The 27,741-nt window shown below is 34.0% G+C and overlaps 2 protein-coding genes across 3 annotated transcripts in view; one reads left to right on the forward strand and one right to left on the reverse strand.

Moving 5' to 3' along the window:
* LOC150110669 (suppressor APC domain-containing protein 2-like) overlaps positions 1 to 11,333 on the reverse strand; it is a 128,807-nt gene extending 117,474 nt beyond the window's left edge. The window contains exon 1 of the mRNA XM_090400233.1: positions 10,223 to 11,333. Coding sequence (XP_090256359.1) covers positions 10,223 to 11,177 — 955 coding nt within the window. The 5' untranslated portion in view covers positions 11,178 to 11,333. The remainder of the gene's footprint in view (positions 1 to 10,222) is intronic.
* Positions 1 to 27,741, forward strand: part of Pep (Protein on ecdysone puffs) — a 92,389-nt gene that overhangs the window by 11,746 nt on the left and 52,902 nt on the right. Inside the window, exons 1-2 of one of the 2 annotated variants that reach the window (XM_090400218.1) lie at positions 11,404 to 11,517; positions 24,121 to 24,466. In XM_090400218.1, coding sequence (XP_090256344.1) covers positions 24,164 to 24,466 — 303 coding nt within the window. In that variant the 5' untranslated portion in view covers positions 11,404 to 11,517; positions 24,121 to 24,163. Of the gene's footprint in view, positions 1 to 11,403; positions 11,518 to 24,120; positions 24,467 to 27,741 lie in introns of those variants that run through there. The other variant, XM_090400209.1, reaches the window with a different exon arrangement.

Genomic DNA, 27,741 nt, shown 5'->3' on the forward strand with positions numbered 1-27,741 from the left:
GGGTATTTCCCCTAACATAAATTTGCTACTTATAACTACATGACGATACAGGCAGATGCAAATTTAATGAAGATAAAATTTGATTTTTAAGTCGCGTGGTGAAAAATATATGAAAAGATAAAGGGTTACTACTATTTGTAGACTGCATTATACGAGGGTTACCTATACCATTATTAACCTGTCTTTAATGCCTAGCAGCCACCAACTTCATTTTTATCCCAGTTTGTTCCAGTATGTCACAGATTTTTGCGGAATATTCAGTCAGATATCTTTGAAAACTAACAATATAATGGATTCTTGTAGGGTGAATAGGGCAGATGGCATCAGCAGCAGAATTGTATTAAAGATGGGGCATGTGATGTGGTTAATATTGAAGGTATATGGATTGAGCTAGTCTAGGATGATATGGTCATCTGGACAAGGTAGGAGATGAGGAATGGCAGAAGGATGGTGGGGATTTGATATGACTCACTTGATGCAGTTGGGTGCTTGGAGGATCAAATTGAAGATCTTGCAGTATACCAGTTGGGAGGATAGTTATTAATCGAATACTGGTCATGAAACATTCAAGATGTTTGGGGGATATTCACCAGACAATCATTCACTGATACAAGGCAGTGTATCTGTACTGCAAGCAGTGGCATAAGGGATCTTGGGACGAGGAAACAAATTCTGGAGACGTATTATAAAGATTGTGAAGATGATCTCCTTGAAGACTGATGTTTTTTTTATGCAATTTGGTGAAAAGCAGTATGATATTCAGAAACAAATAGGAACATGAAGACAGTGGTCAAAGTGCCTCAATAAGGAATGTGGTCACCACTCACAATGATATTTTATAATGGTTAGAATGGTGTCCAGCAGCTCATTTGGTAATAACCATTGTTTTTGCATAGCTATTCTAAGTCAATCAAGGTTTGGGGAAGGGGTTGAGGATAGCTGCACATCTACCTAGAACATCCCAGACATACTCGTAAGGATTATAAGAGACTTGAGTGGCCAAGTCCATACATTCAATAATCTCTTCTTAAAGATATTGGTTCATGAGCTTTGTTTGATGATGAAAAACATTATCATCTCATAGAATAAATGTCACACCCACATATGGACGAACATAGGGATCCAGGACTTCATCTCTATAAGGTGTGGCATTCATGGTTCTGCCAGGCAAATAAACATCAGTGCATCCACCCAATGAGAAATTCCCTCAAACCATCACACTATTTCCACCTTAAATGTCCCTTTCACACAGATATTAGAAAGATGATAATATATTCCTGGTCTTCTCTTCAAAGTAATACCAGGCATGCCATCATCTGGAGAGACCCATGGGCATGTAATATTCTTGAAAAGGACACTTATAATGGAGGTATCTCGTCTGTTGGATACACCAACCTGTATGTGCTTCCTAGTGGAACCATAAATGCTACAACTTAGAGGCAACTTCCTGGACTTCTAAGTCATCTTTGTACAGGTGCAATGGGGAGATATTTATCCTACAAGACGATAATGTTCATTCTCATCAAGCAAAGCCCATGAACCAGTATCTTCAAGAAGAGAGGCTATCATACACATGGACTGTCTGGCCATGCCTCCTGACCTTGATCTGTTTAGCATGTCTGGGATGTTCTAGGGACATGTTGCTGTCTCAACCCCCCCCCAAAACCTTGAGAGATTTAGGATAACTTTGTAGGAGCAATGGTTGTTATTACTAACTGAGTTCTTGAACACCATTATAAACAGTATAAAACATCATTGTGAGCACTGTATTGCAGTGAGGGTGACCTTATTGACTTCATATACAGGTATCCCTCGATGTTACTGCGTTAATCAAATCTAATAATCAATGGTAAAAATTACAATTCGTCCATGATCGATTACTGTATTAATAATTCGTTTTATATGGTACTCTTTTAGGAAAGATAAAAAATGAATGCAAAGTAAATGCCGGCAAAGGTTGGTCGATTGGTAGAGCCTCTGCTACTAATGGCGCGGTTAATAGTTGGAAGGGGACCAATCGTTCGATGCTGTTGGCACACTCTCCCTCGATGAGTCTTTGGACTCCCTGAAGGTGTCAAATAATAATAATAAATACTTGTACGTACATTATTTACTGCAATTTTTTTTTTTTTATCAAAAGGAGTTATCAAGAGTCGTTCGAACAGTTTTAGTTTTTTTCTTATCGGCATAAATTCTATTCTACGATAACAAGCAAAATGACTCTCCAGACCAAGCAAACAAGCAATAAAACATAAAGAAAAAACACTGCAAATATAATACATGATGATACAAATTAACCTTCCTACCGGCTAGGACGTCTATAGACGTCGAACTAAATCTGGATAAGATTCAGCCCACCTGTTTAAAGAACCTGGATAAGAAGTGCAATTTGACTGTCATGTCCATTAGAAGGTGTGATAAACCCTCACGCTCAAGAGAAAGGTTAATCGGATTATCTCCCGTTCGTAGCTGCCTCTCAGTTGCCTATAACAAGAAACGGACTTTCTTGTTCCATGCTGGTGAACTGGATTTAAGTTATATATGATAGACTAAAAATAGAGAAATTATTTATATTTTTGCTTTCTCTTTTTATTGTACAATACAATTTTAATTTCTGGACAAAATAAAGGTCTTGCATAATTTCTTCACTTAACCAATTTAAGTTTTTATTTTTTTGCGCTAATTTTTTTCTAATTGCTACTAGACAAAAGATTTTTCTTTGTTCTCGAAGAATATTCACGATAATTATTTGGAATATTCTTTTAAAAAAAGAAAAGAAAACCGGCTGCCGACGTTCCAAATTATATTAATTTTATTTTTGTTCAAAACCATCGAAATCGAATAATACTTAACAGATTTCCTTTAGGACACGCTTGAGCAACTTTGCTTTATAGAGAATAACATGAAATTCTTTAATCATATTACTAAATTTTTTCTTGATGTTGTATAGTAATCTGTACTTTCACTTTCTTGGTTTCCTTGTATAACTGTTCATTACAAAATGAAATTAACAGTTATGATTTAAATTTATATTTTCTGCATAATTCAGATATTTTATTCTCCAATTTTTAAAGTAAGCAATACTTATTTTTATCATTCAAAATATGTATATCAAATGTGAAATTTTATTTCCATATTTTTACAATAGAATTGAACTTTATTTCGCCTCTGATAGTTTAACCCCCCCCCGTTGCATTATTATCACACACCCGAAAACTGTTATGAAACATAGGTACAGTTTTTATTTAATTCGTTATTTTTCTCTAGTAATTGTTCCACATAACTTTAATTTTTTGATACTGAAACTATGTGGTGATTATTATAAATTAGCAATTATAAATCAGACAATATACATATTTCCTGATTATTATAAATCAGGAAATTATGTGATATTCGGATACAGGTGAAATTAATATTTAAAATCACTGTCATCCTTCAAATGCAATATCAGAATAAAGAAAGTGAAAAACCCGAAGTTTCGAAATACATTTCGAAAGCCCGCTCTCGAAATGTATTGGTCTACAGACTGGATTCTGAACACGTCAATGTTTCGTGATGTTAAGACTGAAAAATAATTCAGTCTCATCATGAAGTATTTGCATTTTCAGAATAATAAGGAATACGATCAGGCAACACAACCTTGCCCAGTCCTCAACAAAATTTATGATTTTCTGATGAAAATCCGTAAAAATGTAGATCACTCTACATTCCTGAGAGAGACTTGAGTATCGATGAAAGCCTTATGCCATTCAAAGGTGGACTGAAATGTAAGCAGTATATTCCCAAAAAGAAAGCGAAGTATGGAGTAAAATTTTTTATGCTTTGCGAATCGGAAAGTGGATATCTTTGGGATTTCAAACCTTATACGGGAAAGCAAACTGTAATCGAGCACGATAAATATTCGGATCTCCCCTTGTCGATGCGTGCAGTAATGCAGTTACTAGACCCTTTACTGGGGAAAGGTTACTGCATTATAATGGATAATTACTATATATGTGTCCTGAACTCGCTGATTTGCTTTTACAGCATCTTACAGATAGTTATGGTACTGTAAATGCAAAAAGGTGAGATATGCCTCCAGATCTGGCTTCAGGAAAGCTATCGAAGGGGGAAATTATTCGAACTTATCAGCGAGGGAAAGTCATTGCACTATGTTGGAAAGACAAAAAAGATGTTTTTCTGCTATCTTCCCTGCACAACCCATCAGCGGAATCCGTGGAGAAGCATGGTTTGAAGAAAGAAAAACCCATTGCTGTGTGTGCATACAACGACACTATGGGTTGAGTCGACAGGTGCAATCAGCAGCTATCATTCTACTCTGTAATGAGGAAACAGCATAAAAAATATTACAAAAAAGTGTTTGGACATGTTATTTGAATTTTGAAGTGTTTGGATTTTGTTATTTGGAACAGTTTCCTCCTGTACAAGAAAAAATGTTTGTCGCCCATAACATATCTAGAATACAGAATAGAAATTGCGAAAGCATTGCTGCATGCACATGCACCTTCTTCAGCAAGCAGAAAAACAGGAAATCCTGCCAGACATCTGAGGTTGAATGCTGCTAACTCCAACCATTATCCCGAAAATCTACCACCAACGGCTAATTAAAAAAAACCTCCACGCAAATATTATGTATGTAATAAAAAAAAATATCAGAAAGGAAACTAAAATCTGGTGCCCTGAGTGTAAAACTGCTTTGTGTGTTTACTCTTGCTTCAAGGTGTTCCACGCTGTTCAAGAATTTTAAATTCTCAACAGTATGAAATAAAAAATGTTTGTTTTCAAGGCCATCAAAACAGTCCTTTTCAGGACTACAAATATTGATAGAGGGATGCCCGAATGCACTGTTTCTTTTTCATCTTGAAGGCTAATTTTTAAGTTCTTTTTATGACACAGAGAAACTGGAAAGAGTATTCCAGATAAAGTATTTCATCAAAACAATAAAAAATAATGAAATAAAATCTACCCTATATATATATAAAATGATAAGCTTTTTTATGTCATGTTTATCGAAACGTTTTGAAACTCAGGGGCTACCCTGAGTGTCGAGTCTTCAAAATTCGAGTCATCAGAATTCAGGGGCTGAACCCCCTTTCGAGTTATCACAATTGAAGGAGAACTGGTCTACCATACCGGAACACGGGGGGTTGGGCATAGCCCCCCCTAGTTAATAAATGAAATATATAAATAATAACGGGAACATTTTCACCTTGCCAACACTCAACATTGATGTGATATGGGTTCCAAATTTCTTGTTTCGGAGATTGTAATATATATATATATATATATATATATATATATATATATATATTACAAAGTTTTGTAAAAAAAATTTCTGCTACAATGAAGTTTGGCAAAATCAACAATATTATTACCACCTTATTTCTGTTTCTCTCGTGTGGGAGAAAAACGGTAAAATGTCACTCTTATAATTTTATGAGATGTTATAATGGCAAAAATAGTAAGAAAAAAGTCATTTGTAGTTTCTCTTCAAAACACAAAGAAAGAACATTGTAAATTCAGCCAGTGGAAAAGAAAATACTACATATTTTTCTCCTGTTATCTGATTTTTTTTCTTATAGTTCAAAGAAGAAATCACTGCATATAATATGAAGTCTGCAGGAGGGAAAAAAATCTGGAAATTGGTTACATTATAACGAATAGAGAAATCATGTCAGAAAAATTATTCACGTATGATTCTAATCTCAGCAGACATAACATTTTCTTCTAGATTAGATATCTAAAGTAACTGAACCTTTGCTACTATTTTACACTAAAATGAATAGGTATGTTCCCCAAGTGATTTACGTTTGTAACAGCTGTCTTGCGAACGATTTATGAAATAAATTATCTGAAATATCCGCAGATTGCTTAGGTCTATATCCCCCCCCAAAAAAAAGAAGATTATGAAACGCATATGCACCTTTTCTTTGAAAATAATTCAAATCCTCTTTTTCAAGATAATTGTATGATTTAATTTCTAATTTTTGATAATAAAAGTGAAACTTATCATTATAAATTAAGCAATTATTTTGGCATAAATAATGTATAAGCATGTAAACGAAATATCAGTATTTCTGTTAGAATATAGGTAATCAACAATCGAAAAGGAAACAAGACATTCTTGACATATTCTACACTACACCCTGGGGCACTTTAGTGTTCTCCCCTTTCTTCTCAATAGCACTGAGAGTAATAAGCCTTCAACTTTTCCTCCAGCTAAGAGGATATTACCAAGTATTTAGAAGACGTAGATTATTTCAGAAATAGCTTCCAGCAGCAGAAGAAGTAATATTTAGATTTTTTTAAAAGAAAAACAAACACAAATAATACTGCAAAATTGTTTATAAGCAGTATGCATATAAACAATTTTGCATGGTGAAAATATAGCATATTATTTCTAAAATTTCACATAATTTCAGCGGGCAGTAGAACAGCTGGTTTTAGATTGCAAATAAATAGAACAGAATTAGAAGTTTCACAATACAATCTGATGGCCGTATATCTTTTGTCAAAATGGTAAAATGAAGTAATTGATTTTGAATGCTGTCTAGAAAAGCTTTCAAACCTGTGAGTTCTAGGAGAGGATAAAGAGGGGGGGGGGGAAGCATTAGAAAATCTTCAAAATGAAAAAGGATTTTGAATCATTCCGTATATGATATTTTTCACATTATATTTTCAACATATCTACGAGGATGTGCACTAGATATTATCGTAATATGCATAATACAAATAAATAAATAAATGACGAAGGCGAAGAATCACTGCTAAAATATCATTGGATATAAATTTTTGATACCAAAAAGACACACAATCGGAAACCGAGTAATGCAATGTAGCATTTTAACATTTTTTTTTTATTTTGTCTTTATGAATAACAAAAAATCGTTTCTAAAACTGAAATGTGATGATCCATATAATGCTATTTCGCTAGAAACGAAAGAAAAAGGACATATTTATTTCAATAAACATTGTTTAAAAATATAAATATTTGACATAATATTTTCAAAGCAAACATTTGAAAATTCTGAAATTCGAAAAAAAATTATTCAATTATTATACGTAAAGTGAAAGATCAATCAGTGCAACTCTTCCGGTGCACTGATTTGTAGATTTACCAAGTATTTATAAGATGTAGATTATTTCAGAAATAGCTTCCAGCAGCAGAAGTAATATTTAGATTTTTTTAAAACAAAAACAAACACAAATAATACTACTGAACTTTCTTTTGTGTGGTATGCATATAAACAATTTTACATGGTGAAAATATAGCATATTATTTCTAAAATTTCACATAATTTCAGCGGGCAGTAGAACAGCTGGTTTTAGATTGCAAATAAATAGAACAGATTTAGAAGCTTCAGGATACAATCTGATTGCCGTATATCTTTTGTCAAAATGGTAAAATTAAGTAATTGATTTTGAATGTTGTCTAGAAAAGCTTTCAAACCTGTATAGAAATTTAGAGTAGTTATGAAATTCAGTTCCAGGAGAGAATAAGGAGGGGGGGGAAGCATTAGAAAATCTTCAAAATGAGCAAAAATGTTGAATCATTCCGTATATGATATTTTTCACATTATATTTTCAACATATCTACGAGGTTATGCACTAGATATTATAATATGCATAATACAAATAAATAAATAAATGACGAAGGAGAAGAATCGCTGCTAAAATATCATTGGATATAAATTTTTGATACCAAAAAGACACAATCGGAAACCGAGTAATGCAATTTAGCATTTTAACATTTTTTTTTTATTTTGTCTTTATGAATAACAAAAAATTTCTAAATCTGAAATGTGATGATCCATATAATGCTATTTCACTAGAAACGAAAGAAAAAGGGCATATTTATTTCAATAAATATTATTTAAAAATATAAATATTTGACATAATATTTTCAAAGCAAACATTTGAAAATTTTAAAATTTGAAAAAAAATTATTCAATTATTATACGTAAAGTGAAAGAACAACTAGTGCAACTCTTCCGGTGCACTGATTTGTAGAATAAAACACACCAAATTCACTATCACTAAATAGATTCATTGCAAAAGCTGATCAGTGGGCATTTCAGGATTGATTTTTTTTTTCGCAAATGTGAAATTCGTTTCAATTTTTGGGAAGAGACACAATAAATCATTTTAGAGGCAAGAAAGGCCAAATAACTTAGGACAGTAAATGAAATTCTAAGCAACACAATAGACGTAAAGATAGGGGGAGGGGACACAAAGGTCACTCAGCAACAGTTAATCCACTAATGCTATAGAATAGCCATAACGAGATTAACGGCGGAGGAAGGTAATGGCATGATAAAAGGTAGAATGCCGACGAAGTTTTGATCCATGAAAAAAGCTAGGGATTGTTGAATATTTCATCCACACTGGCCAGTTGGGAGGTTAAGTGGATATTGAATCCAAAATTATTTCATAGCCGAATATAGAAACTACAAGAGTTTCGTATATATATATTTTCTATATATAGAAAATAATTTTCTATATATATATATATATATATATATATATATTTTGAATATATAGAAACTAAACGTTTCGGCAGATGCAAGCATAGGCAACCTTAAGGGCAACTCATAGTAAAGGTGGAGTAAGTTCCAGATCACTTTCCTTAGTATTTTCCATAATGTAAAGCACATCTCCTCGAGGACATGTTAAATAAGGCTTTGGCTCTTTATTTCAGTAATACATGATGGTTTATTTATTTTCAGTTACAATCTAGAAATTATTGAACAAAGAATAAAAAAAAAAAACAACTAAACCATACTATACTGACATAATGCAGTTTTTGAGTTATCATGATTTTTTGTTCCTTAATTTATGGAAGCCAATGTATGTTGGCCAGCAGTGGTTCTATTAAGTTTTAAGTAGACATATCGATACAAAATTAATAACAAAAAAAACTCGCGTACAAAGATTATTTAATTGTATAATTTTGGCTTGTGTGTCACAGGCATCTTCAGTACATTAAGCTCAAATTAAACAATAACTGACAATTCCAAAAAGCACCACCTAAGTAGCTGGCATAAGATAACTAAAAAGGTCAATAAATTTCCTAAAAAAAAAAAATTATATATTCACTAGACACAGAGTTCATTGGAGAAAGACAAGAGTTCTTCACAAAAGTCAGTTTCTCATGGAACGCCTTTATAAAAGAAACATGTGAAACTCTACTTCATTCTCCTAACTTAAACAGATCCGATGACTTACGTCTATCTCCTTTATGGGCTTACAAATCAGCTAATCTTTCCTAAGTTTTTATTGTATTGATTTTTTTTTTTTTTTTTCAGGAAAATTATTGACCTTTTTAGTTATCTTACACCAGCTACTTAGGTGGCGCTTTTTGGAATTGTCAGTTATTGTTTAATATGAACTTAATGTACTGAAGATGCCTGTGACACACAGGCGAAAATTATACTATTAAATAATCTTTGTACATGAGTTTTTTTTTTTCCCCCATTATTAATTTTGTATCAGTGGTTCTATTGTAAAAACATGTGACCTGATTGTTGAGTAGATCTGGTTATTTGGATTTCAAGAAATTTTAGATAAAGATTAAAAAGACAGGTGACATAGATGTGTGGAACATCATACTTTTGTATAATTATGGTGGAAGATTAAGTGTTTACTTGATGGACATTAGATTTTCTAAAGAGAAGAAAGGGCCCATCCCTTGAAGTGTATTTGTAAGGGAGCGAAAGATGTTTTTTTTTTTTTGCAAGCAGAGCGAAATTTAAGCATTAATGAGTATCTTGGCCTATGATAAGGTGATAATTCAAGCGCATGTTGATTTTTTTTCTCTTTGAGTTTATAACTATATTAACAGTTTTCTAATTATAAACCTTTATATTAAAATTTATACACGTAACAGAATATTTTTTATTCCAATTTTGTTTATTTCCTCAGTTTTGAGGGTTTATTTTTTCATAGGTAATAATTTAATTTCAAGACATTCATGATGTAGAGATTTACATGTTTGTAGAACACTATTGAAGATCATATATATCACAGAAATCTAGTATTCTATTGCGGTCTTTTTCATATCTCTATTTTGAATATAACATGGTTAGGATACAGTTCCTAGTATAGCGGTGTAGATTGTCAGCCTGAATTTCATTAGGCTGACGGTAAAAAAAAAAAAATTACTGGTATCAATACACATAGAAACAAATATGTGTGTGGGTATATATATATTTATATACGTTACCATCACTTGCTGCACCACTATATGATTCAGGAATAAGTCGTACGTTAGCATCTGTAATCATTTCCGTAGATTTTGCACTTCGGTGTAGTTGTGGTGATGATTCACAATCAAGTCGTTTTTTCAGGTCAGTCCCCTTTTCTGCCGTAGTGGCATCGTTGTTTAGAATATCCATTCGCCAGTTCTCTAGCGCTGTCAAAATGCCTAACCGGTTTGATGAATTTTGCATAGTTGTACGATCTGCGGGACCATATACTGAATGGACAGTAGACATGGACGGATTGTTTATTTTAAGTTCACTTCTGTATCCGCGAAGATTACGATTTGTTTCTTTAGAAGAGCTACGAAATTGAGCTTGATTTTCACTTCGTAACTGAGGCATGCTAGTTGCTCTCTGATGAGTGAAAGCATTATTTGGACGAACAGTAGCAGTGTTAAGGTGATTTTGACGTATACGAATGCGTAATGGCGCGCCATTTAATCGACCAGTTGCACTATCAGGCCGCGATGTTGGCGTGGTAGACGTTGGATACAGCCTTAATTCGCTTTTTTCACTTCGCTCCGGTAATGGGACAGAAGCTGGTCGATTTGATACTGTAGTCCCTATTACGTTATTACTTGCTTTGGTGTGATATGATCTAGAAATATTCCGTTTTTGTAACGCTTGGTGATCTCCAAATTCCATTGCTCTGTGCCTTAATAAACATATTTTCAGCCCTGCACAAAATCGCTCAAAGGTCAAAAATCCATTTAGTGGAGTTACCTTACGAAGGCTTTCTATTACACCCCGCGGAAGACCCTTTGTTGCACCTTCTTGCCAACGACTTTCAATGTCACTGAACTTTATATATCCAGTCTTTTTATTATCCATTATATCAAATAGAATTCTCATATTAACAATAAACTGTTTTGGAAGCCCGTCTAAACTTCCCTTATTAAGGTGCTGGTTATGAGACATTACGTCCCACACATTCGTATTAATTCTGTATATCACGGGTGCAGAATTAAGGAATGGTTGTAAAACTACCTTAAAAAATATATACACATTATTTTCCTTTTAGCTTTACCTCATCCAGCTCTGCCAGTGATTGGCGAGTTTTTCCCCTATGCTACTCTGGTTCGAGACTTTTCTAAATATGCATGTATTGCGCAGGTGCGATTGCGCGCGTCTTGTTTCCCAGCTACTGCAAGGGCCTTAGTGCTTTCATCTATTGTTGGTGCGTGCGTGCGTAGATTTGCCGCCATTATATTCTTAGAGGTTGTTGACGATAAAGGAATTTAATATATCAAGCATAGAAGTAAGTATCTGTAAATTAATAACATATATATATATATTTAAAATAATAGCATATGTACTAAATTATCGAATTTAATATATTCTTACTTACAGTTGAACAAAATGTATACATTTTAAGTACGCAAAAAGTTTTGAAATATATTCTAAAGAATGACAAGGCTTAACATTCTTTTCATTGTAGTATTCGATTTGAGTAATTGTAGAGTCGTGCAATTTGAGGAAAAATAATTTTCTAAGAATATTATATTATGTATAAAGCACATATGCTACATTTTTTTTGTTATAATTAGTTTAAAATTTTCAGTCACTTATCATTTGGAAGCACTTAGCAAATTTGAAAGGAATATTTAGGCCTAGCATATTAGTATTGTAAAGCTTTTGTTCTGCAATTTTTTTTTTTCTTTATTGCAACTTAAAAACACATTTTCATGCATTCTTTATTAGTGTATTATCCTTCCATTAATCTGTATTAGCATATTTTTAAACGAAATGTTATTGCATTTATCATGCAATGCTTGAAGTTTCTTGATATTGTGCACAATAAATAATTACCTTAGAAATTTCAAGATCTGCACTAATATCTAACCAATATAAAAACGCAAATTACAAAGGTAAATATGGAAAGACAAAGAAAATTTGTATTACTGTTCAATTTTTATTATAGAATAACTTAAAATCCGTTTCCCCTTTTTGTTCTGAATTTACAGCAAGGTTACATTCATCATTTCTGCAGCTTCCACTTGTCTTTTATCTCGTGCTCCCCAAGTTCATGTTTCACTACCATATTTCAGAAGTGGTTTGGCTCACTACTACCATCAACACGCGATGCCTACTACACCATAAACAGTATTTTTTGTCTGTATATTTCATGTTCACATGGCTGATTTGTCTCGGGGATGAAAAATCCAAGTTTCTGATCACATACGGCGGTAACATGTTACCTCCATCTGATTGGCTAACTCATATTCAGTTGAAAAAGCCTACAGATTCCTTTATTAGAGAATTCAACTCGTCTTTTCCAGATTGTGTCCTTCAACTTGAAGGACACAATTTCCATTCTCTCATTTCTGCTACAGAGGTGCTAACACAAGTTTTCAACATAGTAAAAATTATTTATTTTCATTTCATTTTATTTTTTCTCCAAAAAAAGCTGCACTGTGAATGGTAGAACTAGTTCTAAATATAGAACTAAACAAAGGTGTAATAGAACAGTGCCTTGACAAGGACAGGTAATATGTAATTTTTGTGTAATAATAATTTCAGACATATCTTTTGGTATATCTAAGCATTATGAGAAAAGAATATGATGTTCAGAATAGTCCATTTAATAGTTAGTTAAAATGGACCTCAGCAGTTCCTTCTCTTTTTGACCAAAAAATCTGTTTATGATGCAGTTGAATAATTTCATAATATCAAAAGGAAAATCATTACATAATTCTTTATCAGCAAAAGGAATCTGTGAAAAGCTAAACTAATTAGATCTGTCAGCTATCAAGATATTCCTGATACTATTTTTGAAATCTGAATATTTAATAGAGAAATAATTTCCAATGGGGACTAAGGATTTATTTGGTGGCTAGCAACACGTCTCAATGAATTTTGAAGTTTTTTACACTACATGCATTCACAATGGACTGCAGCAATGCATGCAAGCTAGTCACAACTGTAAAACATCTACTCTTAGACCCTTCATCATACAACTTTCAGGGATGACTTCTTTCCATTTTAACATCTACTCTTTTTTAATTCCTTCTGTATTAATCTGACAGAATTCCTTAACTTGAAAGTCTATTATATCTCCTTTTCTTCCTATCTACCAATCTCTAATCTGCTCACTCTCTCTTAACTGGCACTCCAGAGTCCTGATAGCACTTTGGTCATTGGTGTTTTCACTTCAGTGAAAACTGGACGATCAAATCTCAGCACAATAATTGTCCATATGTGGATTGTTGTGCTAAGGAGGTAGTAGTGCCTTATAGAGGCACCACTACCTCCTTTTATCATAGCAATACGATATTAGGAAGACCAAGTCATAACTAGCATCTTTTTGATTGTGTCTTTGTCTCAAGATAGTACTTTGGAAGATTTTTTAAGTTTATCCTTGAATAAGCCCAATCTTTGGAGGTGTGTGTGTATATATATATTATAGATACCAAGCAATTTTATAAGCTAGATTTTAATCCTTTTTCCCAAGTAAGTCAAGTTTGCACCTACATGTAGTGCAAGTGAGGCAACTCATGGTAAAGGTGGAGTAAGAACCGATCACTTTCCTTAGTATTTTCCCCTAATGCAAAGCACATCCCCTTGTAGAGATGTATGATGCTATGCATTAAAGGCAAGGGCCACCACCCAGACTGCTTTCGACCTTTGTTGAGGTCTCTTGTCAGTGGGAGCCAGACCTAAAAATGCCAAGGTTGAAGTAATGTAGAGCTTATAAATTTTACCTAAATAAGTTGACACAAGGTGCTTTGACCTTATTAAATAAAAATCTCAGGATCAGAGTAAGATGTTTTTTACCACTGAAGATGTTGAACACCACTGCTATATACCTTGGGTATATAGCAGTGGTGTTCAACCTTTTTTACTACGTGAGCTACTTTTCTATAAAAAGTTATTCGGCGATCTACTCTCTTATATAGATCACGTTCCCCCAACCTGATATCTGATTATGCACAAATAAACAATAAAAACTTTATTTGTGTATTTAAAAATTACTTATTTGTGTATTTAAAAATATTACTTAATCATTTTAATACAACAAAAAAAATATATATATATATATTGGAATAAAATATTTATTCTATTTTGAAAAACCAAAGTTGGAAAAAACAACAGATTGCACAAACTCACAAGTTACAGGAAATGCTGGTTGATTAAAAAAAAAAAAAGTTAATGTGAAATTTGGCATTGTTTGGACCTCGCAATATTTTAATAGTCAAATTGATATGAAGAACTGGCCAATCGCAGACAATCATCCAAATGATCATTTCTAATTTGGTTTCTTAACTGATTTTTTTATGACGGTTATATTTGAAAAAGCGGATTCTGACAAGTATGTCGATCCGAAACACGACAGAAGTTTTCGCGCAATATCAGTTAATATTGGGAATTTTGCATGTGCATACTTCCAAATGTTGTTTATTGATTTTAAATGTAAACTATTCTGAATGTTTATTATCTGAAGTTCTACTTCAGCTTGGTTTATATCAAACAGCCCACTAATTTTATTTGAAATTTCTGTGATGTTCAAGTTTTCTTGAAATGGATTATTGATAAGATACAATCATTTATTAAAATCTTTAAATCTTAAATTTATTTCTTCCTCAACTAATTCTATTTCACAAATAAATTCTTTTAAATCATAACTAAGCATTTCTTGATTTTGTTCAAAAAAATTTTAATAAATATGGGAGATGTGTAAATTCATGGTCGTTTATATTTTTCTTAAATAAAAGTAAGTATTGTTGGAAAGTTTTTATTGAACTTAACAGGTCAATTAAATTTTTATCCCTACCTTGTAACTCAATTTAAATTGCTTTAATTTCGCTAAAACAGAAATCTACAAAAAATAAGTGTAACAACCATCTTTTATCACTCAATTGTGGATAAATATCTCCTTTTTCATCGAGAAAAATTTTTATATCGTTAATTAATACAAGAAATCTTTCTAAAAAATTGACTTTTGCTGAGCCAGTGAACATTATTGTACAACAGAAGTTCTCTATCACATCTGCCTGTAATTTAAATAACCACTGTTGCAGGGCTTTTCCTCGAGCAGAATTTACAATTTTAAATGTAATATCTAAAACATCTTTTGTGTTTAATCTTTTACTGCACAGTACTTGTTGGTGAACAGTACAGTGGTACGTTAAAAAATCTTGATATTTGTCATCGTTTTTACATAATAAAATGAAGCCTTATTTATTACCTATCATTGCAGGAGCACCATCAGTAGTAATAGACACAAGTTTAAAAAGCGGAAGTTTGTGTTTCACAAATTCATCAAATGCAGAAAAAATGTCTTCTCCCCTAGTCCTTCCCAATAATGGTGTAATTCTCAAAAGTTCTTTTTCACTTATATAATCTTGAAATACCATTAACTGAGCAATATCAGTGACGTTGTTTGATTCATGAAATTGTAATGAAAATGCAACACTGGTGAATGTCTCGCATTAACCTGACCTGGAAACTTTTCTCCAGCAAATGGAACTACTCTTCTTTTTGGCAATTTGAAACCTTGTCTGCGGCCTAGAAGTAGTCTCGAACCGAGAAGCTCCTTTCTGGAAGTGGGGAAACTCTTCTCTCAAACAACATGGATCCGGACAGTCTTTCTGATGGTGACTCTGGAACGGGCGGTCTCTTCTCTGACAGCAATTCTGGAACTGGGAACCCCCTCTACTTGCTTCAGTCCTTTTTTATTAGGCCTCCTCTGAGACCTCGCATGAAGTTTGGCAATCCCCAAAAAATCGGTATGAGTCATTCATCTTAAGTTTCAAGTTCAGCACGCCTTTTGTTCCTTTCTGCTCTTTCTGACTGACTTCGGAGATGTCTACACTTAGAGCCTGCAAGCCTTTCACATACAAGTTTCAATAACAATCTTTCTAATGCCACCATGTACAGCTTTGGCGACAAAAACATTGCCTTTGTTTTTAACACTAGCATTCTTATCGAAGCATTATTTTCTATTATTTAAAGCAATAACTATAATCTTATACAGTTAGCTTCAAAAGAGTTATTTACAAGAACATCTAATACAGACTATCCCGAGACAAACAAAGTTTATTTTTTTACAATATTCACATGGGACTTAACCTAAGTAAAAAATTGATGTAATGTGCTTTGGAATATTCAAGCTACAATTGAGTTTTTACACTTTGCTTATAATTGTATTCACTCGGCTCGCTGTTTAATCACTCCAATCGGGTTGAACACTCGTGGTATATAGTATATTATAGATACCAAGCAACCTAGCTTATAAAATTACTTGGTATCTACACGCACATACAGGTAGTCCTCCACTTACTACGATTCACAATTATGATCAAAAATTATTATTAAAAATTCTCTAATTAAACTTTGCTGGCAGCCAGATTTTAACATAGATGAAACCGGACTGTTCTGGAAAAGAATGGCAGAACAAACTTACATTCAGAGAGAAGCTACATTGCCACCTGGTTTTAACGGATTTAAAGATAGGATGACGCTTCTTGGAGGAAATGCTGCTGGTTTTAAATTAAAACCATTTGTTTACCGTTCACAAAATCCCAGAGCTTTGTAAAACATTGACAAGAATAAGTTGCAGTTTACTACAGGAGTAATCCTAAGGATTGGATAACAATTGTTTTATTCGAACACTGGTTCTTAAATTGATTTATTCCAGAAGTATATGCCTAGTCTTGAAAAAAAAAAAAAAAAAACATTCCTTTTAAAATTCTATTGCTGCTTGACAGTGCTCCAGGACATCCTCTTCACATCAGGGATTGGAATCATAATATAAATGTGATGTATCTAGGGGTGCTTAAGGGTCAAAGCTGTATAACTGAGAGGAGACCTCCACATAGCCTTTAAAGGAATGCGAAGAACCGACCAGGGCTTCTAACCTAATGCCCAATCCTCACCTTATCGTGGTACACCCTGTTGGGTATCTACTTGGATACTGAACGAACGAGGATGGGCTGGCAATTTGGGATTTAGCCGACAAAATTGTATTCTTATTGGTTAAACCAAAATAAAAAATGATGGTACAACATGACAAAATTTCATGCTGGCTGGTGCGTCGCCCGGTTAAACAAGGCCCCCGTTGTTTTCGCCAGGGAACCAGGGCGAACAGCGAAAAGTCAGCTACTGGAAGAAATCTGAAAACAAACCCCAACTCAACATCACCAGAGTTAAAGATCTGTACTATCAATGTAAGAAGCCTGAATGGCAAAGAAATGGAGCTAGCTGAGGAATTAGATAAGTACCAGATCGACATAATAGGGGGTGACTGAAACAAAAAAAAAGACAAAAACTGGTGAGATCTTTCTGAGCAATAAATGCAAAATGTTATATTCAGGCAATGACAATCAAGGAAAAGAAGAGTAGCCATAGTATTCAACACAAAATATGAGGCTAATCTTCTTCTTGAATGGCAGTCAGTCTCAAGTAGAGTAATGTGGGCAAATATGAGAATGAGGAACTGGACAATGAGACTTATTTCTGCCTATGGTCCCACAGAAGGTTCTACTAAGGTAGAAGTGGAGGAATTTTTTTGAAGCTTTAGAAAAAGCAACTGACAATGAAAAAGCAAAAGTTGGTCCTTGTTGGGGATCTAAATAGCAGAGTAGGAAATGATTGTGAGACATACAAAAATATTTTTGGGAAAATTTGGAGAAAAGAGCAAAGCTAATAATAATGGCAAATATCTGTTGGATTTCTGCTCAGGACATGGACGGGTTATTACTAACACCATGTTCCAACATAAAATGTGCACAAATTCACATGGAGAGAAGAGGCTAGGAATAAGAAAAGTCTCATTGACTATGTTATTGTTGATAGTGATGTTTTCTCCCTGGTGCAGGACACCAGAGTGTACAGAGGATTTGAAATTGGAAGTGATCACAATTTAGTCTTGAGCAGGATAAAATTGAATTTCATATTGAAAAGAATAACACGTAAGAAAGTTTTAAAGCGAATAAAAGTTGAGCAGCTCTCAGATGTGAACTGTAGACTAAAATACACAAAGATTATTGAAGAAAAAATGAAAGAGTTTGAGAACAGGAATCAAACCTTAGAGATTCAGTGGCAAACTCTGAAGAAAACACTGCCAGAGAGGCATGTGGTGAGGTTGTCTGCAAGGATAAAAAAATCAGAACTCCCTGGTGTACACAGGAAACGGCAGTGAAGGAAAAGAAGAAAGCATATCAAAAGTCAAATAAGTCAGCTTGTGCTCTTAGAGAGAATACAGAGACAAATGCAAGAATGCTAAACACTGTGTAAAACTAGCTAAACAAAAGTCATGGGAGGACTTTGGCAAGAATATAGAAAAAAAATATCAAGAAGTGGCAAAATATTCTGGAGGTTGTTGAAGAAGCTTAGGAATGGAGGAAAGAGTGCTGTAAAAGGAGTTAGAGATGATGTGACATGAGAACAGGAGAAAAAGATATCCTTGAAGTATGGAGTAATTACTTTGAAAAACTGCTAAATGAAACAAGCAGTGATGACAGCGCAGTGGTAAAAACTGACCAGGCATGCAGTCAGGAATACATATCCATACTTGAAGTAGAAAAAGCCATCAAAGGCTTGAAATGTGGAAAGGCAGCAGGAGGAGATGATATTTGACCAGAAATGCTGAAGTATGGTGGTATAAAGAGTCTTACAATGGCTGCACCGCATAGTTCAGAAAGCCTGGACAGAGGGACATTCCCGATGATTGGAGTAGAGCTCTCATAGTACCCATATATAAAAAGGGAAGTAATACTGAATGTGAGAATTACAGAGATATTTCTCTACTGAGTGTTCCTGGCAAGATCTATGCAAGCATACTTGAGAAACAGTTGAGAAGAATTGTGGAAGAAAAACTTGGTGAAGAACAAGCTGGATTCAGGCCAAATAGAGGCTGTCAGGATCAGATCTTTACTTTACGACAAATAGTCGAGAAAGCATGGGAATATAACAGCGCAGTGGTAAAAAACACTGACCAGACATGCAGTCAGGAATACATATCCATACTTGCAGTTGAAGTAGAAAAAGATATTAAATACAAAGATCTGTATTTAAGTTTTGTCGATTTGGAGAAGGCATATGACAAGGTGCCAAGAGAGAAGCTATTCAATACGCTGCAGTTATATGGTGTCAGTGGGGCATTATATCAAGCAATACTTAGTCTTTATTTGAGTTGTAAGTCAGCAGTTAGAATTGAAGGAAGTACAGGAAGGTGGTTTAATGTTAAATCTGGTGTGAGACAAGGATGTACATTATCCCCTCTGTAATTCATTATCTATATGGATCACATTATGAAGGAAAGTGGTATTAAAAATGATATCGAAATTCGAGATGTTAATGTCAGCTCTTTGCTTTATGCAGATGATGTTATACTTCTAAATAAATCCTTTACAAGTCTGCAAGATTCTCTGACTAAATTGAATAGCTGTTGTAATAGATATGGTATGAAGGTCAGCAATAAAAAGACAAAGACAATGAAAACAGGCAGAATCATTGAAAATGTCAACTGTGTTGTGTATGGAGAACCTGTGAAACAAGTAAAACATTTCAGCTACTTAGGCACCATTTTTACTAAAGATGGTAAATTAAATATAGAAATAAACAACAGAATCAACAAAGCTGGTATGGTGGGAAGTCAATTGAATAAATTCATATGGAATAATTGAGAAATTAGTCAGAACACTAAATTAGCTGTATACAAGACAGTGTTCAAACCAATTTTAACTTATGGATCTGAGAGCTGGGTCAGAAGTAAATCACTTGACCAAAGACTAGTGACTGCAGTCATTAGTGGCTTGACATTGTCAGCATCCAGGAATGCGTTAGCAGAGCTAATCTCAGGTGGTATGGTCACTTAAACAGAATGGGTGAGGAAAGATTAGCAAAACAAGTGTTCTCTGCCAGGTTGGCAGGAAAACGACCCAGAGGAAGACCAAGATATAGGTGGATTGATACGGTACAAAATGCCTTAGACGATAGAAATATAAGATCTGATAATGTTGGAGTCTTGACAAGTAACAGACTGATTTGGAGGAAAATTGTAGATAGTAAGTAATGATATAATTTTTTTCATGTAGTACTATCATATCCTGTAGACCCCTTGAGGGTACATGGCAGGAATTTGATGATGATGGTGTATCTAATGCCCAATACAACAGCTGTGATTCATCCTATAGATCAAGGTTCGATTGCTACATTCAAGACATTATGGGAAATCTAAATTTTCTCAAGCAATAACAGCAATGGACAATGATGCTATAACATTAAGATATTGACCACTGCATCCAGAACATTGGAACTTCATGGAAGGAAGTATTGGAATAATGTATGCGAGGAATTTGGAAGAAGTTACTACCGCAGGAGATCCTCGAAGAGTACGAGCATAGTATGTTAGAACAATTTGGTGAAGGAATCATTGAAATTGCAGGAAAACTTGATCTAGAAATCAATATTGCAAATATAGAAGAATTAGCAGATCACAAAGGAGATGAATTGACTGATCAAGACTTGATATTCCAAAACGAAAGAGTTGTAGAAGAAGAAAGGAATGAGGAAGATGAAGAGAAATTGTTAAAAAAATGTACTGTATAAGGATTAGCTGAAGTATTTTCTAAACTAAATCAAGGACTTCAGCTACTTAATAATATGAATGAAGACACTGATCGCTTCGCCAAAGTTAAAGCAAATTCGAGTAGCGATCAGATGTTATCGCGAAATATATGAAGAAAAAAACGCAACCTTAACCAATTTTCTGATTTTAAAAAACCATAACGTCCAAATTAGTGACAGTTACTCACCTGTTTAAAGACACAGTCTTTTTTTTGTGTTAACTAATATTTAAAGGAATTTCAAATTGCTTTATATATAAACACGTATCATAAATGGTGCACCATTTTTGATACGTGTTTATATATTTTTTCCCTTTATTAATTTTGCATTTATATGTATATGTGCTAATAAATAATTTATAAATGTTTATATAAGTTTATACATTTTTAACCGTTTTAAGTTAAATAGAAACCTAATTTATGAAAATATAAAACAAATCAAGAATTAAAAAGTCCTTGACTTATGATGGAAACTTTGGATCTGAACCCTGCTGTAAGTCGAGGACTACCTGTATATATATGCAAAATGATCCAGAAGTAGATTGTTTCCTGAAATAGTTATTTTTATGATGAATGATAGCTGTACATCCTTTTTCAATTATGTTGATATTCATAATAGCTAAAACTTTATTTTTAGATGGATTGCTTTGAGCAGATACCTATTTAAACTGGATGTATGTCTCCAGAAAAGCAGAGTATTTTCCATTCATACTACTTTGTATCTCCCTGTGTGTGGGGGGGGGGGAATACCTGAAATCTTAATGCTTATTCTGAATATAGTTTGATTCCCTCTCTTGAATTCCCATTCCAAATATCTTTTAAACATTATTCTCTGGAACAGATTTTTCCAAAAGAACAGTTGAGAGCAATTCACAAAGAGACTGTCTCTAGACATATGTGAAGTCAGTATTAGGACATTCATGGAAGATCTTGAAGGTTGAAAAGTTTGAGCACTACATTTATTGTAAGAGGAGGAATCAAGTGTACCAACATTATTATGAAAACTAGTGATATGATTTGAGTAAGTAGGTCATTGAATAGTCTGAAGAGCAGGAAAAAAGTAGAAACCTGAACGGTTCTACTTTTTTCTACTGATTTCTCATTCCTTATTTTTTAAAAAAAAGTATTTTCCTGCATTTCATACTGTTCTAGAGTTGATAATCTTAATGCCATCCTGCTGTTTCAGTCATTGCATATTATTTGTCTTAATAAGTTAATATGGAAATCGGATTCTTATTTTATATCCTCATTAAACATTACTATATGTGGAATCCCTTTGATTTCCTTATCTTAATTTGTTGTTTTCATTTAGCTGCCTTTGCTGTACTAATTCTAATGATTACTGACTTGATTATCAATAAAAGTTAATCATAGCATCATCAAACAGTGTTGTCTCCCTTGGATTGTGTTGTCTGCATTTTGCAGTGTTGTCTTGCATTTCATAATGACTTCCCTTTAACTTTAAGACAGACCACTCTTCAAGAGAAGCCCAAATGTTGGCTGTGAGAAATAATTCAATGCAAATCATCCACAGAACTTACAGAATACCATTCTCTCAGCATTCTGGATAGCTTTCTCCATATATACTGTTAGCTCTTTTTTTGTGGTGGTTCTTACTATAATCTTGTCCACATTTCATTTTCTACAGGTCATCTTCCTAGCTAATATCAACCTTATTCTATTGATCTAAAACAGGATGATGTTGTTTCTTTGCCTTTTTTTCCATGATCCAACGAGTGTCTTCATTGCTCCTTTGCTGATGGACCAAAATTGGAAGAGAAAAATTTGGCAAGCATTCTTTGAGTCAACTACTTTAAGGACTAAATGCACTGGTTGCCTTTTGGACCCTTGTATAATGTTGGTCATTAACTTTCTACCCTACCACATTTTCCATCTCTCATCCATGACAATGTGGTAACATCTAGATTATCCATCCTTTTCTTAAACTGATTGAATTACCACTGCAATGTCCTACTGTTCCATGAACTACTCATAACAGGGCTTTTTTAGCCTCGTTCTAAATGCATTAAAAATATTTTCTTTTTATAATTTACTTTCTTTTGTAACGTCTTCTTATTTACTGTCAAGTTATTTGATTCTTGCTGTCTGTTAACAAATTAGTTTTTCTCTCAGAGTTGGAAATAATTTCTGTATCTGAAATCCTCAATTTGAACATTAAAGAATCACATAAACACTTGCAATTTTATTTTTTTGTTTTCTCTAAAAGGCTAATCATCTTCACTTTCTTCAATTCTTTTATTTCTTTAAGGTTCAGAACTTTCTATATGTCTATGAAAAAATGGTCATTAAACTCCACAAGCTGTTATATCTTCTCTCAATAGTGGTTGTATCACCAATGTCATAACGTAATTGATAACTGTTAAGTATAAAATGACTACTCTAATGCTTTTGAATGTGTTGAGCATGTGAAACTGGGAAGTAATGAAAAGAATGGGTTTCCCTCAACATTTAGGGTTGATAGCCAACTTGTACAGGGAGCAAGAAGCCATGATAAGAACAGGTGTTGGATTGACTGACTGGCTTTAAGTTGGAAAAGGAGTTAGGTAAAGGATGTTAAAGATACTGACCAACTGCTACAACAATTGTTGGCCTGACCTCTGGTGAAAAAAAAATTATACATCAATGCTAGAATCCTATTATTAGTGTTATCTGTTGGTTGTAGAAATACATTGGACACAACAATAAGTATCTATCTATATACATATATTAACATCATGATTATACTTGTACATTCCAGTCAATTGGTATGGAATAGTTTCTAATACTAGCTGAAGATGACCTTGATATAAAGGTCAACGTTGAATGTAGATTTTAGTTATATTAAACTAAAGTTTTTATTCAAACATAATAGTTGTCTCCATAATTTTCAAAAATGCATTCATTTCACCGTGTAAGCTTAAAAGAAAGGATTATGGTTCTCAAAGGAAATACAAACAGGGAAAGCTCTTGAGAAACAAGTGTACCTTAATGGAGAAAAAAATTGAAGTTGGCAATCTTTATAGTTTTAAAGAATTATTACTTGCTATTCCATAAAATTTTAATTACAATCAACCAAAATGACAATTTTAAACTGTTTTATTAATTTTAGCATATTAACTGCACATAAACCAGATTAGATGAAATGTACAATATAAAGAAGTAATTTGGCATGGAATCTGGAAAGTTTATTGCTTCTGTGTTTTCAAAATTACTAGTTCAAGTTTAATATTTATTCCTTATATATATATATATATATTTCCCTTTTTTTTTTTGATGAAACCTTTATTTTTCAGATTTTCTTCTTAAAACAGATTCAGTTAACAGAAATTTGTCTAAATGAAAATGTCCTACAGGCAGCAGTATAGTGGGAGTCCCTGGCAGCAGGGTGGTCCACCATTTGGTATGGGTGGCAGTATGGGAGGAGGAGGATATGGCCAGGGATATGGTGGTGGTTATGGAATGGATAGCCAGTATGGGATGCAGCATATGATGAGTAGCAGCTTTGGTAGAAGTCAAGGTGGATTTGGAGGTGGGTTTGGAGGAGGAATGGGACAGATGAGCAGCATGAGAAGTATGGGTTATGGAATGGGACCATCACGTCACTACAATGATAGAGGACTATCTGGAAGTAGCAGACAGGTCAGATTTAATTTTTAATGTTTATATATTTCATAACTTTGTTTATTGTTATGCATAAGCTCTTGTATATTTCAAACTCAAAATATGCATTTTAAATGTCTTTGCTTATCCAAACATCCAAGTTTTTGCAAAAAAAATATATTTCTATTAATTGAAACAGGAGGTTGCTCTTAATACTTTGTAAATTTGTGAAGTCGTTTGTATAAAATTGCCAAAATTATTCAAAAATAAATTGCCAAATTATGAAATGAATTGTGTATTAATGAGACATGAACAATTCTTGAATAACTGGCAGATTAAGGAGAGAAAAAACAAAAATATTTTGTATTTGAAATTTTTTACTTTTTAATGTTTTGCAATCCAATTCTGATGATCTTAAGTTTGTATTTTAAGGACAAAAATAACTTGCTAGAAAGTGGAGTTTGAAAAGGAGTTTTCAGATAACTCATTATAGACTTAAAATATTATTGAGCAAAACGGGAGTGAAAGCAGTGGCTGAATATAGTGATTCAACAGCATATTTCATCAAGGATAAAAATAACTTAATTACTCCAGTTGCACAATCTTGGAAAAGAATTTTTGTGCCATTCGATAGAACAGACATAAAGCAAGTTATATGCAAAAGGTTTTTAACAAGTGTCACGTGGAAGAATTGGAATGTGAAAATAAATATTAAGGATGGCAAAGTGTTAGGACTAGTGAAGTAGTTTATAAATGTAGGACAGAAGTAGACTTAAAGATATAATGACATAATACAATCAGGTACCAAGGTACAATGATTGTTAAAGTAAAATTTATTAATTGAAAGGAATAGTAATGCTATTTTATAAGTGTTAGTAATAAATGAAAAAGATCTAGGAAGATAAAATTCCAGATTAATAGATTAACTGTATATTATATACTTAATTATAAATGCATTTAAAATTGAATATGGTTTCGTAAAAATAAACAATTTATAATTACGAAAAATTTTATGTTTTAGTACTTTATTAGTTTTGGTTTCGTAACTACATATAATTGGCACTTGCAATGTGTGATAAGAAATTGATATGTTAAAATAAAACAAGATTTATTGTACTTATCAGATAATTATAATTTCAGTAGTTTATAATTTTGCGTTTGTTAAGTGAGCTGCATCGTTCATCATAAAGACACTTCGCTAATGACGATAATATATCAGCCAACTTCTTGCTTGTTGCTTAGCTGAACAAGTGTGCATCCAAAAAAAGATTGTTGGTTAATTGACAACTGACAGAACTTTCAGTACCTGGGGAAATGGAGAGAAACAAGAAGAGTATTGTTATAAAGATATTTTTGATCTCTGTTACCAGTTGTTATAAAGAGGGGGATTATTTATTATCAATCCTCATTTGTTATGAAAATTTCTCTATAACAATTATTTCTAATTTCCGAGTATTTTTATTTATATGCACATTTCAATTCCGATTGGTGCAATGACTACTATTTCTTTCAGAATTTGAAAAATCATTGACTCAAGACCAAATAAAAAAAATCTTCTTCTTCTACAGCTTCTCCCACTTAAGTGGGGTCGCTGTTTGTTATGAGTCTCCTCCACACCTTCCTGTCTTGGGCTGTCACCACATCCAAGTTCTTCATCTTCAAGTCCTCTTCTACGAGCTCCCTCCATCTCTTCTTTGGCCGCCCACGCTTCTGCCTTCCTTGCACATCCATCTGCATGACCCTTCTTCCCACATATTTGTCCTCCCTCCTCATTACATGACCAAACCATCTCAACCTTGCCTCCTGTATTTTCGCTCCTAAGTTCGTAACTTTCACTGTTCCCCTGACATAGTCATTTCTCAGACGATCCCTTCTGGTCACACCGCACATCCACATAAGCATTCTCATCTCTAATACTTCCATCCTGCTGATGTTATTTTTCCTCAGGGCCACAGTTTCTATAGCATATGTCATAGCTGGCCTCACTACTGTCCTATAATTTTGCCTTTCAGATTGATCGGCACCCTCTTATCGCATAACACTTCAGCCATCTCCCTCCAGTTCCTCCAACCTGCTTGTATCCTGCATCTTCTTCCACTGTTGAACCTAAGTATCTAAAATCTCTCACCTTCCTGATGACATTTCCTTCCAGCTCCAGATCTGTCTCCTGGCCACCGCCCACTGTGCAACACACATACTCTGTCTTACTTCTGCTCAGTCTCATACCTCTCTCTTCCAGTACTTTTCTCCATCTTTCCAGTTTAGTTTCCGCTTCTTCTCTTGAATCTACACACAGCAAGATGTCATCTGCATATAACATTGTCCAAGGTGCATCTTCTCTCACCTCCTCTGTTACCACCTCCATCACAATATTAAACAGAAACGTACTTTTTAATGCTGACCCTTGATGCAAGCCAACTGTTACTTAACTTTCTGTCTGTCCCAAACAGGTCCGAACACTTGTCTTCACATTTCTATACATTTCCCGCACCAACCTGACATATTTCTCCGGCACCTTCTTCTCCCTCAGACACCTCCAGACTTCTTGCCTTGGCACTCTATCGTATGCTTTCTCCAGATCAATAAATACCAGATGTAGCTCCTTTTGTTTCTCTCGATATTTTTCCATCATCTGTCGTAACCCAAAGATAGCATCTGTTGTTGATCTACCAGGCATGAAGCCAAATTGTTCCTTTGCAATCTCCACCTCCTCCCTCAATCTACCATCAAGAACCCTTTCTAGGATCTTCATTGTGTGGGACATCAACTTTATTCCTCTGTAATTTTTACAGTCTTGTGCATCCCCTTTACCCTTGTAGATGGGAACAAGAGTACTCTCCCTCCATTCCTCGGGTATATTTTCCTGTTGGCAAACTTTCATGAACTGGTCCCACAGCAGGTCAGTTCCCTCTTCTTCCATGCCTCCACTGGAATTCTGTCTGGGCCCACCGCTTTTCCATTCCTCATCCTCTTCATGGCCTCCGTCACTTCCATTCTACTGAAGTTCTGCACCATCCCCTCAGAAGGCTGCCCATCTCCTCTGTGAGTCCTTGCGTTTTCCTCATTCAAAAGTCCCTCAAAGTATATTTTCCATCTGTTTCTTATGTCCACATCCCTCCATAATACTCTTCCTTTAGCATCTTTGATCTGCCTCACATGTAAGATGTCCTTAGCTGCTTTATTTCTACATTTTGCTAGTTGGTAAATTTTTCTCTGTTCTTCCTTTGTTTCTAATTGATCATACAGATCTTCATATGCCTTTGCCTGTGCCACAACTCTTAGCTTCTTGCTTTCTCTCTTTGTACACCTCTCTG

Source organism: Typopeltis vanoorti, chromosome 1 (assembly GCF_054136105.1).
Source record: "Typopeltis vanoorti isolate ZY-2024b chromosome 1, IOZ_Tvanoo_1.0, whole genome shotgun sequence".
In the NCBI taxonomy this organism is placed as follows: domain Eukaryota; kingdom Metazoa; phylum Arthropoda; class Arachnida; order Uropygi; family Thelyphonidae; genus Typopeltis; species Typopeltis vanoorti.